A 12781-nucleotide genomic window follows, 5' to 3' on the forward strand; every position below is an offset into this window, starting at 1 on the left:
ACTAATCAAAGTATTATTTGAAAATTATAATAAATACCTCTGAGTTGCTCTTAAATTTCTTTTTTACTCTTTTAAGCATTTTGTTACGCTTTTTTTCATGTAAACCTGCATAAGTTAGGAGTAAATCAGCAAAATCTATTTCTCTTATGAAACATTCTTCATTTGGCTCTTTTCTCTTAAACTGAAAAGAAAAAAAAAAAGAAAGAAAAGAAAACAGCAATGGATTACATAATAATTCAGAAGTTCATTTTTAAATATTTTTAATTTTAAAAAAAAAGTCTTGGAAATATTTTTAATGACAATCCCACCTGCAAAAGGTTGAAAATCTGTAGCACATTATTAGTACTGCTGAGCTTCACTATAGCAAACACTATTAATGTAATGTTTAATAATAATAAAATAATAAAAAATTGCATGAGAAAAAGAGGCTATGGAAGAGATATAATGAAACAGGTGAAGAGAAGATGCATGAAGAATATAAGACACAGGCCAGAAGAATGACTAGTATGGTAAGGAAGGTGAAACTGGAATATGAGAGGAGATTTGCTCTAAGATCCAAAGAAAATCCTATGGAATGTTTTAGCTATGTGGCCAGTAGGAGGAGAAATGACTGTGGAAGAATGATATTGCGGGATAAAAATGGGAATAGAGTGACTGATGCAGAGGACATAGTGGAATTGTTCAATGAACACTTTATTGGAGTATTTCATCCTGGAGGAGTCAGTTTTAATACTAGAGGGATAGGGCAGGTTCAAGGTTTAGAGGTACAAGAGGAGATGTGTGTTTCAAATACTGAGTACACTGGATATCAGTAACGCTGTGGGACTGGATGGTATTTCACCACGAGTTTTGAGAGAATGTGCTAGGGAACTGACAGTGCCTTTGACCTGGCTTTTCAATGAAAGTCTGGCTGTGGGAAAGGTGCCCATGAAATGGAAGGAAGGTAAGATAGTGCCATTGCATAAGGGTGGTACCAGACTGGAAGTGTCTAATTATAGGCTAGTTTGCATGTCATCAGTAGTTAAGATCTTGGAGAAAGTAGTGAGGGACCATATACAGCATTGGGCAGATGAGGGTGTGGTGTTATCCTTGAGAGTCAACATGGATTTGTGAAGGGACACTCTTGTTTTAGCAATATGCTAGCCTTTTATAATATAGCATTTGACAGGGTGCCACATGATAAGCTGATATTTAAGTTGCAGCACATGGTTCTGGATGTCAGATTGGTCAACTGGATTCAGGATTGGCTGTCCGATAGGTATCAGAGAGTTGTGTACGGTGTGACAGTTTCAAGGAGGCAGAGGGTTACAAGTGGGGTCCCACAGGGCTCAGTACTGGGACCTGTACTGTTTAACCTTAATATCAATGACATTGTCAGTGGATTGCAAGGAGATATTCAGTTGTTTGCAGATGATGCGAAGCTGGGAAGGATTATTAGTAATAGTGCAGATGTGGTAGCCCTGCAAGAGGATTTGCATAAGCTAGATAGATGGGCAAATGAATGGGGGTATCGGTTTAATGCAGCAAAATGTAAGGTCTTGAGGTTTGGGAAACATCGATGGGACGCTGCAAACTCTATGGGAGGAGTTATACTGGAGGAAGTAGGGTAGACAAGAGATCTGGGATTGATGATTGATAGAAACCTGAAATTTAGGGGATATATTGCAAAGTTGGTGAAGGTAACACAGAGGATTGCTGCAATAATGAGAAGGACACTGACCTGCAAAGATAAAAGAGTTATCATTCCATTGTATAAGTCTCTGATTAGACCACACTTAGACTATTGTTCTCAGATTTGGTCCCCAGGATTTGAAGGGGATAAATTAACTGTGGAGAGGATATAAAGGCGGATAACAAAGATGGTTTCAGGACTGTACCATGTTAGTTATGAGCATCGGCTGAGGGAATGTGGACTGCAGAGTTTGGTGGATAGAAGAAGGAGAGGTGATATGATTGAGACTTTTAAACTGTTGAGAGGTGGTTACAGGGTTGACACTGGAGAGTTCTTTCGCTTGGTTGAACAACGGGAGGGAGTGATGACAAAAGGCCATCCCTGGAAGTTATGAAAGGAAACTGTTTGCAAGAGGGTGAGGAGTGGTTTCTTTGCATGGAGGGTGGTTGAACCATGGAATGCATTGTCTGATGGAGTGGTGAGAGTGAGAACGGTCAATGAGTGGTATGATAGACTGTGTTTCTCAGCGGGGGGGCCTCCCCTCGATGAGTCTTGATAGACTTTGTGTTTCTTAGGAAGGACCTCCCACGATGAGTCTTTTGACTCCATGGAGGTCTGAATAATAATAATAATAATAATAAACTCACTATAACAAACTACCAAAATAGTCTATGATGAACAGTTATTAACATAATACCATTATACAGAAAATTTACTGCTAAAATACTAGAATGCTTCAGCAACTATTCCTGCAGCCCCAGTAAGTTTGCCATAGTGAGACCATGGGTCCAAAGCCTAGATGATATAGGATATTTGCTCTAGAGATCAAAAGGTATTTCTTTAACCTCCCTACCAGTGAGATGGATGAAATAGTGAGATCAAATTGCACTTCTTATCCATGTTATTCAACTGGTGTTACAGAATCATATCCAGATTTAGCTGGACATCTACAGACATCACGGCCGGTTGGGGTGTTAAAAGTCCTTACAGTGTAAATTTCTCAAAAGAGAAGTATTCAAACATGAAGCAGTTTAATTTTGTATTTTGTATACCTGTATCTAAGTAAATGTTGAAGTGTGAGAAGAAATGACAAAGAAATATGATTGCATTATTGAAAAGAAGGGAGCTATAGTTTTTTAAAAAATACTCTGTAACTGAGTTAATTTGTTTTGTAATTTTCTTCATTGAAAACTTGTAGAAATACATTTGCTGTTTTTCCTGATAAAATAATACATGTTACACTTACCATGGTCTGCCATTTCTTTCAACTTTTTTTTTAACCTGATCTACACACAAAAGGCCACAAGACCTACAGCACATTAGTGCCATGTGTGTGGGCAAGAGGAAGAGAAAAAAGGAGGAATCTGTTCACATTTTGCTTGAACAGTTGAGGGTTGTAATTTTTGGGGAAGGAAGATTTGGGGGAGACTGTTCCAAAGGATAGAAGTAAACAGGATGAAGGAGAAAGTAGCGAAGTTGGTTTGGTGAGTTTCAAGATGGACTGCAAAAGGGTATTGGTTAGTAGTAGCTCGTGTTTGAATGATTTTTGGAGGAGAGTGGAGGAATAATAGTGGCCAATTCAGCAGAGCACTGTCCATGAAAGTATCTGGAGAAGAGGCACAAGGCAGAAACTGAATGTCTATGAGAGAGAGGAATGATTGAAATAGGTCTGTGAGAGAAGGATCATTAATTAGCCAGATTCCTCTCTCTTCTGGATAGAATCGAGCAATCTTAGAAAGGATTTTGATGCTACCCGAAATATGGGAGCAATATTTGATGGCTGGGCAAATTTCGGCTTTGTATAGAGTTAGCAGCATTGAAGATGCAAAGTAGTGTCTTGTGCAGGAAAGTACACCAAGTTTTTTGGTAGCTGCAGAAGTTATAGTTGAAATGTAGTTGTGCCAAGAAAGACTGGAGGTACAGGTCAGTGCAAGAAGAGAAATCTGATCATGTTTGGATATCTCAGTATTACTGAAGGTAAGGGAGAGGGATATGAGCTCTTTCTTGCAAGAGATCAGACAGAACCGAGTTGTAGTGGTATTGAAGTTTACAAGGTTGTCATTGTCCCACTGGGATATAGCCAGGAGATCTGAGTTCAGGTTATTGGTTGTAGTAGATCTTGAGGATTCTAATACTTGAGCACTACAAGGTTTGACAAATAAAAAGGAGGAATGGAGCATACCATCATCATCATCATCAACAAATTCCTGCCATGTACCCTCAAGGGGTGTACAGGATATGATAGTACTACATGAAAAAAATTACATCATTATTAATTTCCTATCTACAATTTTTCTCCAAATCAGTCTGTTACTTGTCAACACTCCAATATTATCAGCTCTTATATTTCTATCGTCTAAAGCACTTTGTACCGTACCAATCCACCTATATCTTGGTCTTCCTCTCGGTCGTTTTCCTGCCAACCTGGCAGAGAACACTTGTTTTGCTAATCTTTCCTCGCCCATTCTGTTTAAGTGACCATACCACCTGAGATTAGCTCTGCTAACGCATTCCTGGATGCTGACAATGTCAAGTTCTTTCCTAATATCCTCGTTTTTAATATGATACTGCCATTGATGCCACCTGTTCACGCCTATAATCTTTCTCAGGACTCTCATATCTGAAGTCTCTAGTCTTTGGTCAAGTGTTTTACTTCTGACCCAGCTCTCAGATCCATATGTTAAAACTGGTTTGAACACTGTCTTGTATACAGCTAATTTAGTGTTGCGACTAATTTCTCTCTTATTCCATATGAATTTATTCAATTGACTTCCCACCATACCAGCTTTGCTGATTCTGTTGTCTATTTCTATATGGAGCATACCATCATTAGCAAAACTATGGATAGGATTGGAAGTTTGAGAGAGCAGGTCATATATATACAAGAGTAAGAGAGTGGCGAAAGAACAAACCCTGGGGTACTGACATTTTACAAAATCTGAAGAGAGTAAACCATCCACCATGACACATAGTGAGCGACCAGTGAGAAAGTTGGTGATCCAGATGCAGAGTGAGGAAGACAACCATAGGATGGCAGTTTGTTAAGCAGGTCCCTATGCCAAACTTTATCAAATGCCTTTGAAATGTTGAGGACAATCACATGAGTTTCTCCACAACTTGAGTCCAGAGGTGGGTGAAAGCAAGATCAGCTATAGATTGCAAGTGGCAAAATCCAAACTGCTGGTCACTGATTAGTTGGTAGTTTTCTAGGTGGTTCAAGAGTTGATTGTCGATGACCTTCTCCATAATTTTAGAGGGAACAGAAGTGAGAGCAAATGGATGGAAGTTCATTGGTTGACTTTTATCACCTTTCTTTGGGATGGGCTGGATGTGGACCTGTTTCCATGTAGGTAGATGCTGGTTGAATAGGTTAGATTAAAGAGCTGATACAGGATAGGTTGGTAGAGTGGGGGAACTTTGCCCAAGCCATCAATGTAGGAATTGGAAGAGAACACTGATTCCAGTAAATTGGCCTTATCTTTAGGTGAGGTAACAAAAGTATCATCGAAATGTGAGAGTGATGGAAACCAAGGTGGGCAGAAGTTGTGTCCAATGGCCTGGCAAGGGACCCAAAGGAGCAACTGCCATTTAGGCAGTCGCTCCTGTAGGCTTTTGCAGCATCTGTCTCTTTCAAAGTCTGAGTTGGACATGGTGATGATACTTTTACAACTGCTGCAAGCTGCAGTGTAGGCAGAGTGGGCAGCCAGAGTTTTGGTCTTGAACCATTCATAGTAAGCAGAGGTTTTTTTCTTTTACAGAATTGGCACACTTTTTTGAAAACTAAGGTTTGGATGATGGCTAAGAATTTGGAGTGGAATAATAGATGAAAGCCTTCATTCCTGTGAGAATGATTTCTGTTATTCAGTCTGAACAGGTGTTTGGATCAGAAGAACTGAAGTAGTAGTCAGACCATGGGAAGGAGAAATAGAAGTCATCATAGAAGTCCTGCTATTCGGCACGCTTGTAATGCCAAAGGACACACAAGACTGTGAACTGGTGGGAGAAGGTTGTTCTGTAGCAAAACAGACCTGTATGAGGTTGTGGTCTGAGTTACCGAGAGGAGAACCGACAACCACAGTATACCTGGAAGGGGAGCTTGTTGGGAAGAGGCCAATTCAGCAGAGCACTGTCCATGAAAGTATCTGGAGAAGAGGCACAAGGCAGAAACTGAATGTCTATGAGAAAGGGATGATTGAAATAGGTCTGTGAGAGAAGGTCAAGTGTGTTGGCAAATTGGAGGGAATTGTCAGATATTCTGGCAGGAAGACTGATGATCTGAGATAGGTCATTGCTGATGGCAAACACCTCAGCATCCCTGACTGCTTGGTCGGTGAAACTGGATAAGGGGAGCCAATGCAGGTTGTGGATAATGAGTCCACAAGAAAGATGCCATCACTATTGGAGTACTTAGACTGCAGAAAGTTGAGCTTTAGAAAAAGAAAGTTAAAGAAGTCAGAGTGGAGTTTGGAGAGCGAGAGGGAGCATATGAAAAGGGCAGGGTGGTATGGTAGAGAAATTTGGGCAAAGTGGATCAAACAGTGGGAATTCAAGAATTTGCAGTCTAGCATAGTGTGTCGGTTCTAATGAATGCACAGGTGCTTCCCTTGTGGCAAAAAGAGATGCGTAATGTATAGTTTAGGAAGTTGAGGTAGACAGTGGCTTTGACCACCACTTACAGTTATCTAAACCTTATCTGGTTTAGATATTGCTGTTTAGGCCATTGATATTAGTGAAGTGGATGTGGAAACTTTTTTTTTTTTTCTGGTAAGAATTAATGTTGGTGGGTTGTTTGGTTGGATTTTTGATGTTTTTATGAGTTTTTTAAACTATTTTTTTGCGGGAATATTTTTGAGATCTGCAGTAAAATCGCATTTCTTTGGGTTGTGGTCCATTGTATTCAGTGAGGAAGAAGTGGGGCATTCAGTGAGAAGTGACAGACTTGCAAACATACCGCCCACACAGAAGGAACCAGTCAAGACCACGTATAGACAGTCTCCTGTCCATACGTGGTCTTGACAATTCCCCCTGCAACCACAGTTTAAATAACTAGTGAGTCTGATTTGTCAGGAGTCATGATAACAGAGGTACAAAGATGACAGGGGAGATGTTGTTATGACTGACAGAAAAACAACAATGTGAAGGAGAGAAAAAATGAAGTTTAGACATTTGAAGAGGGAGAATACCAGAAACGAAATGAAAGAACTCTTAAAAGTAAACTTTTCATTTAAGGAATTATCTGTGTTGTTGCTAGAATTAAAACAAAAACCTTTTCTTTTTGATATATCCTAATCAGCAGGTTTCAATGTAAGTTATGATGACATTTTTAGGCAATGACTCATAATGATTTTACAGAAGGTTTTTTAGTTACAGAATATGCAATGAAATGTGTCATTTCTAGCAGACTAGCTGTAACAAATGTCTACAAGAAATATTTTTTTTATCATTAAACTGTTATTCAAAATATGTCATAAGTGATGTTGATATATTCTACTTTCACTGTAAGGAAGAAAGAAACAATTTCTCTGTCTTTTTAGATAATATTTTGAGAATTGAAGGAATATTTGCTGGATAGAATATTAAATTGCATTTGCACAGAAATATCTGTGTTTTGAAGCAAATTTTGTTAGCTTTCTTAGGCTTAACAAGATTTTGTTTCAAGACTGGATTATTCTGTGAGAAGATATTTATCCAATATTGTATTTGAGCATATTTGAATAAACAAATGAACAGAAAATTAAGGAATTAAAGACTTAAATATTATTTCAAGAAAAGTTTGTTGCTCATGCGAGGAAAAGAGTATTATATGTGATTATGATGTTTCTCTACTTAAAAGGTATGAAGAATTTTTCTCTACTCCTTAAGCAGTGTGAAAGTACATGTCTAACTTAAGGAAAACATGTCATATATATACAAGCAAGAATAAAGCTGTTATGATTACATAAATGGTTGTCGTTGTTGTTAAAGAGATGTTATTATTAAATAAAAATGTTTCAGTAGGTTGTAATATAAATGTCATATATGTTTATAGATTGTTAATTCCTAAGTTGATATTTGCAGCCAAATTCTGTCAATCTTCAAATCTACAATAATTAATATTTAAAGTGAGAATGGTTTCCTAATTCACAAACTGTTTATGATTTATTTGTAAAATAATTTATGTTTCTAAAATCTGATAAGAGTCTAAGGTTCATAAATAAAAATTTGAATGTTGTATTTCCAAACATAGATGCAAATCTGTGTGTGTTGCATAAAAATATAAGTTTCCATACACCAATGCAGGTCATAGATATAGAGGTAGCAGAATTGAAAGAGGTTTTTTTCTTTACAATTATTTATACAACTTTTTTACAACTATAGTAAGCAATGTGTGAGTGTGTGTGTGCGCGTACACACACACAGATGACTGCCAGTCATCTGCTTCTGAGTGTTCCTATGAAGCAGATGACTAGCAACAGCAATGACCAATTAATAAACCTGTACCATTCCATTTTCAACTAAACTAATGTTCTGTCTGTATCATTGAATCATACTAGGATGACTTATACAAAAAATAAAAAATAATTTTACCATGATTTGGATTTCTGGAAACTATTTCCATGCATCTTCAGGATAAACCAGTAACAGAAGAAAAGGACTAAGGATTAAATATATAAGGAGCTGATCCCTTTTAAACCAACCCTCAAACTTTCAAATTAAATGTTTATGTTTACATGAGCTTATTAGGAGTGCTTAAGGATCAAAGCTGTATAACTGAGAGGAGACCTCCACATAGCCTTTAAAGGAATGCGGAGAACCGACAAGGGCTTCTGAGCTAATGTCCAATCCTCACCTTCTCGTGGTGCACCCTGTTGGGTATCTAACTGGATACTGAATGAAAAAGGATGGGTTGGCAATTTGGGATTTAGCTGACCAAATTGTATTCTTATTGGCTTAAACCAATATAGAAAATGATGGTACAACATGACAAAATTTCATGCCGGCTGGGACGTCACCCGGTTAAACAAGGCCCCCGTTGTTTTCGCCAGGGAACCAGGGCGAAAAGTCAGCTACTGGAACAAATCTGAAAGCACACCCCAACTCAACATCACCAGAGTTAAAGATCGGTACTATCAACATAAGAAGCCTGAATGGCAAGGAAATGGAGCTAGCTGATGAATGAGATAAGTACCAGATCGACATAATAGGGGTGACTGAAACAAAAAAGACAAAAACTGGTGAGATCTTTCTGAACAATAAATACAAAATGTTATATTCAGGAAATGACAATCAAGGAAAAGAAGGAGTAGCCATAGTAGTCAACACAAAATACGAGGCTAATCTTCTTGAATGGTAAGCAAATATCAGAATGGGGAATTGGACAATGAGACTTATTTGTGCCTATGGTCCCACAGAAGGTTCTATTAAGGTAGAAGTGCAGGAATTTTTTGATGCTTTAGAAAAAGTAACTGACACAATGAAAAAGGAAAAGTTGGTCCTTGTTGGGGATCTAAATAGCAGAGTAGGAAATGATTGCCACACATACAAAAATATTTTGGGAAAATTTGGAGAAAAGAACAAAGCTAATAACAATGGCAAATACCTGTTGGATTTCTGCTCAGGACATGGACTGGTTATTACTAACACCATGTTCCAACATAAAAATGTGCACAAATTCACATGGAGAGAAGAGGCTAGGAATAAGAAAAGTCTCATTGACTATGTTATTGTTGCTAGTGATGTTTTCTCCCTGGTGCAGGACACCAGAGTGTACAAAGGATTTGAAATTGGAAGTGATCACTATTTAGTCTCGAGCAGGATAAAAGTGAATTTCATATTAAAAAGAATAACATGTAAGAAAGTTTTAAAGCGAATAAAAGTCAAGCAGCTCTCAGATGTTAACTGTAGACTAAAATACACAAAGATTAAGATGAAAAGCCAAACGGCTACTTTTTCTGGCGAGGTTGATAAGGGGATAAAAATCCCTATTATATAGTGAGAGAGCTTGCTCCACCTTTGCATTGAGTTGCCTTGGTGTGGCACTACCAAGTGGTCACTTACGCTTGGATCCGCCGACAGTTCGTCGGCATGAAACGTTTAGATTGTAGTTTTCGATCTTAGAGTTTCGCATACTGGCTGAAAAACAATAGGGATTTTTATCCCCTTTACTTATCAACCTCGCCAGAAAAAATAGCTGTTTGGCTTTTCATCTTAGTTATAATATGTTATAATATAATATAGTGGCACACCTTTCTGGCATTCATATAGCGAAGGTATGCAAGTTCTTTTCACTTAAACTTTGATATCATCTAGATCTAGCTACTCACTGATGAGACCTCAAAAAAGGTTGAAACCGGTCTGGGTAGTGACCTCTCCTCATAATGTAAAACAGTAGTACATCTCCTAGGAGTTGTGTGTTTTTACATTATGAGAAAATATCAAGATTAGTAAGGGAACTTGCTCCACCTTTGCATCGAGTTGCCTTGGTGTGGCACTACCAAGTGGTCACTTACGCTTGGATCCGCCGACAGTTCGTCGGCATGAAACGTTTAGATCATAGTTTTCGATCTTAGAGTTTTGCATACTGGCTAAAAAACAATAGGGATTTTTATCCCCTTTACATACGCAAAGATTGTTGAAGAAAAAAATGAAAGAGGTTGAGAACAGGAACCATACCTTCGAGATTCAGTGGCAAGCCCTGAAGAAAACCCTGACTGATTCAGTCAGAGAGGCATGTGGTGAGGTTGTCTGCAAGGATAGAAAAATCAGAACTCCATGGTGGACACAGGAAGTTAAAGAGGCAGTGAAGGAAAAGAAGAAAGCATATCAAAAGTTCCTGGCAAATAAGTCAGCTTGTGCTCTTAGAGAATACAGAGACAAATGTAAGAAAGCTAAACACTGTAAAACTAGCTAAACAAAAGTCATGGGAGGACTTTGGCATGAACATAGAAAATAAATATGAAGAAGGTGATAAGATATTCTGGAGGTTGTTGAAGAAGCTTAGAAATGGAGGAAAGAGTGCTGTAAAAGGAGTTAGAGATGATAAAGGTAACATGAAAACTGGAGAAAAAGATATCCTTGAAGTATGGAGTAATTACTTTGAAAAATTGCTAAATGAGACAAGCAGTTATAGCACAGTGGTAAAAACAAGCAAACAATCAGGAATACATATCCATACTTGAAGTAGAAAAAGCCATCAAAGGGTTGAAATGTGGAAAGGCAGCAGGAGTAGATGATATTCGACCAGAAATGCTGAAATATGGTGGTATAAAAGTCTTACAGTGGCTGCACTGCATAGGTCAGAAAGCCTGGACAGAGGGACGAATTCCCGATGATTGGAGTAGAGCTCTCATAGTACCCATATATAAAAAGGGAAATAAAACTGAATGTGAGAATTATAGAGGTATTTCTCTACTGAGTGTTCCTGGCAACATCTATGCAAGCATCCTTGAGAAACGGTTGAGAAGAATTGTTGAAGAAAAGCTTGGTGAAGGACAAGCTGGATTAAGGCCAAATAGAGGCTGTCAGGATCAGATCTTCACTTTATGACAAATAGTTGAGAAAGCATGGGAATATAACAAAGATCTGTATTTAAGTTTTGTTGATCTGGAAAAGGCATATAACAAGGTGCCAAGACAGAAGCTATTCAATACGCTACAGTTATATGGTGTCAATGGGGCATTATATCAAGCATTACTTAGTCTGTATTTGAGTTGTAAGTCGGCAGTTAGAATTGAAGGACGTACAGGAAGATGGTTTAATGTTAAATCTGGTGTGAAACAAGGATGTATATTATGCCCTCTGTTATTCATTATCTATATGGATCACATTATGAAGGAAAGTGGTATTAAACACGATATCAGAATTGGAGATGTTAATGTCAGCTCTTTGCTTTATGCGGACGATGTTATACTTCTAAATAAATCTGCTGCAAGTTTGCAAGATTCCCTGGCTAAATTGAATAACTTGTGTAATAGATATGGTATGAAGGTCAGCATTAAAAAGACAAAGACAATGAAAATAGGTAGAATTGTTGAAAATGTCAACTGTGTTGTCAATGGGGAACCTGTGGCACAAGTAAAACATTTCAACTACTTAGGCACGATTTTTACTGAAGATGGTAAATTAAATATGGAAATAGACAACAGAATCAACAAAGCTGGTATGGTAGGAAGTCAATTGAATAAATTCATATGGAATAAGAGAGAAATTAGTCGGAACACTAAATTAGGTATATACAAGACAGTGTTCAAACCAGCAGTTTTAACTTATGGATGTGAGAGCTGGGTCAGAAGTAAAACACTTGACCAAAGAGAAGAGATTGCAGATATGAGAGTCCTGAGAAAGATTAGAGCCATGAACAGATGGCATCAATGGCAATATCATATTAAAAACAAGGATATTAGGAAAGAACTTGACATTGTCGGCATCCAGGAATGCATTAGCAGAGCTAATCTCAGGTGGTATGGTCACTTAAACAGAATGGCAAAGAAAGATTAGCAAACAAGTGTTCTCTGCCAGGTTGGCAGGAAAACGACCCAGAGGAAGACCAAGATATAGGTGGATTGATAAGGTACAATGTGCCTTAGACGATAGAAATATAAGATCTGATAATGATAATATTGGAGTCTTGACAAGTAATAGACTGATTTGGAGGAAAATTGTAGATAGGAAGTTAATAATGATGTAAATTTTTCATGTAGTACTATTATATCCTGTACACCCTTTTGAGGGTACATGTCAGGAATTTAATGATGATGATGATGATGAGCTAATTAAATTTTGGTATTAAACAGAATATTGACTAAAAAAAACATACCTAAAATTCTTTAGCATAAAGATGATGATCCATCCGATGCACTTTTTTTGAGTTATTTATGTGAGAATTTTATATTTTAATATATGTTTAATACAGAACACAGTAATGAGTTACTGAATTTGGCATTAATGTTTAGAAATACAGTGTTTCAAATTAAAGTACTTCTATTCAGAGTAATCTGTAAAGAGAACCACGAGAAGAAGTAGCCTCAAACTTATAAGTACCCTAACCAGATCACAGTAAAGAGATTTTGACTATAAAATAAAAGTCAGCTAAGGCTAGCCAACAGGACCAGAGGGTGTGCCCTCATAGTA

General features: G+C 37.7%; 1 protein-coding gene across 4 annotated transcripts in view; it reads right to left on the reverse strand.

Moving 5' to 3' along the window:
• The window catches only part of MICU1 (Mitochondrial calcium uptake 1), a 308863-nt gene that overhangs the window by 50812 nt on the left and 245270 nt on the right, over positions 1-12781 (reverse strand). For all 4 annotated transcript variants that reach the window (XM_090403891.1, XM_090403889.1, XM_090403890.1 and 1 more), the window contains one exon: positions 38-181. In XM_090403891.1, the coding sequence (XP_090260017.1) occupies positions 38-181 (144 nt within the window). The remainder of the gene's footprint in view (positions 1-37; positions 182-12781) is intronic.

Source organism: Typopeltis vanoorti, chromosome 14 (assembly GCF_054136105.1).
Source record: "Typopeltis vanoorti isolate ZY-2024b chromosome 14, IOZ_Tvanoo_1.0, whole genome shotgun sequence".
In the NCBI taxonomy this organism is placed as follows: domain Eukaryota; kingdom Metazoa; phylum Arthropoda; class Arachnida; order Uropygi; family Thelyphonidae; genus Typopeltis; species Typopeltis vanoorti.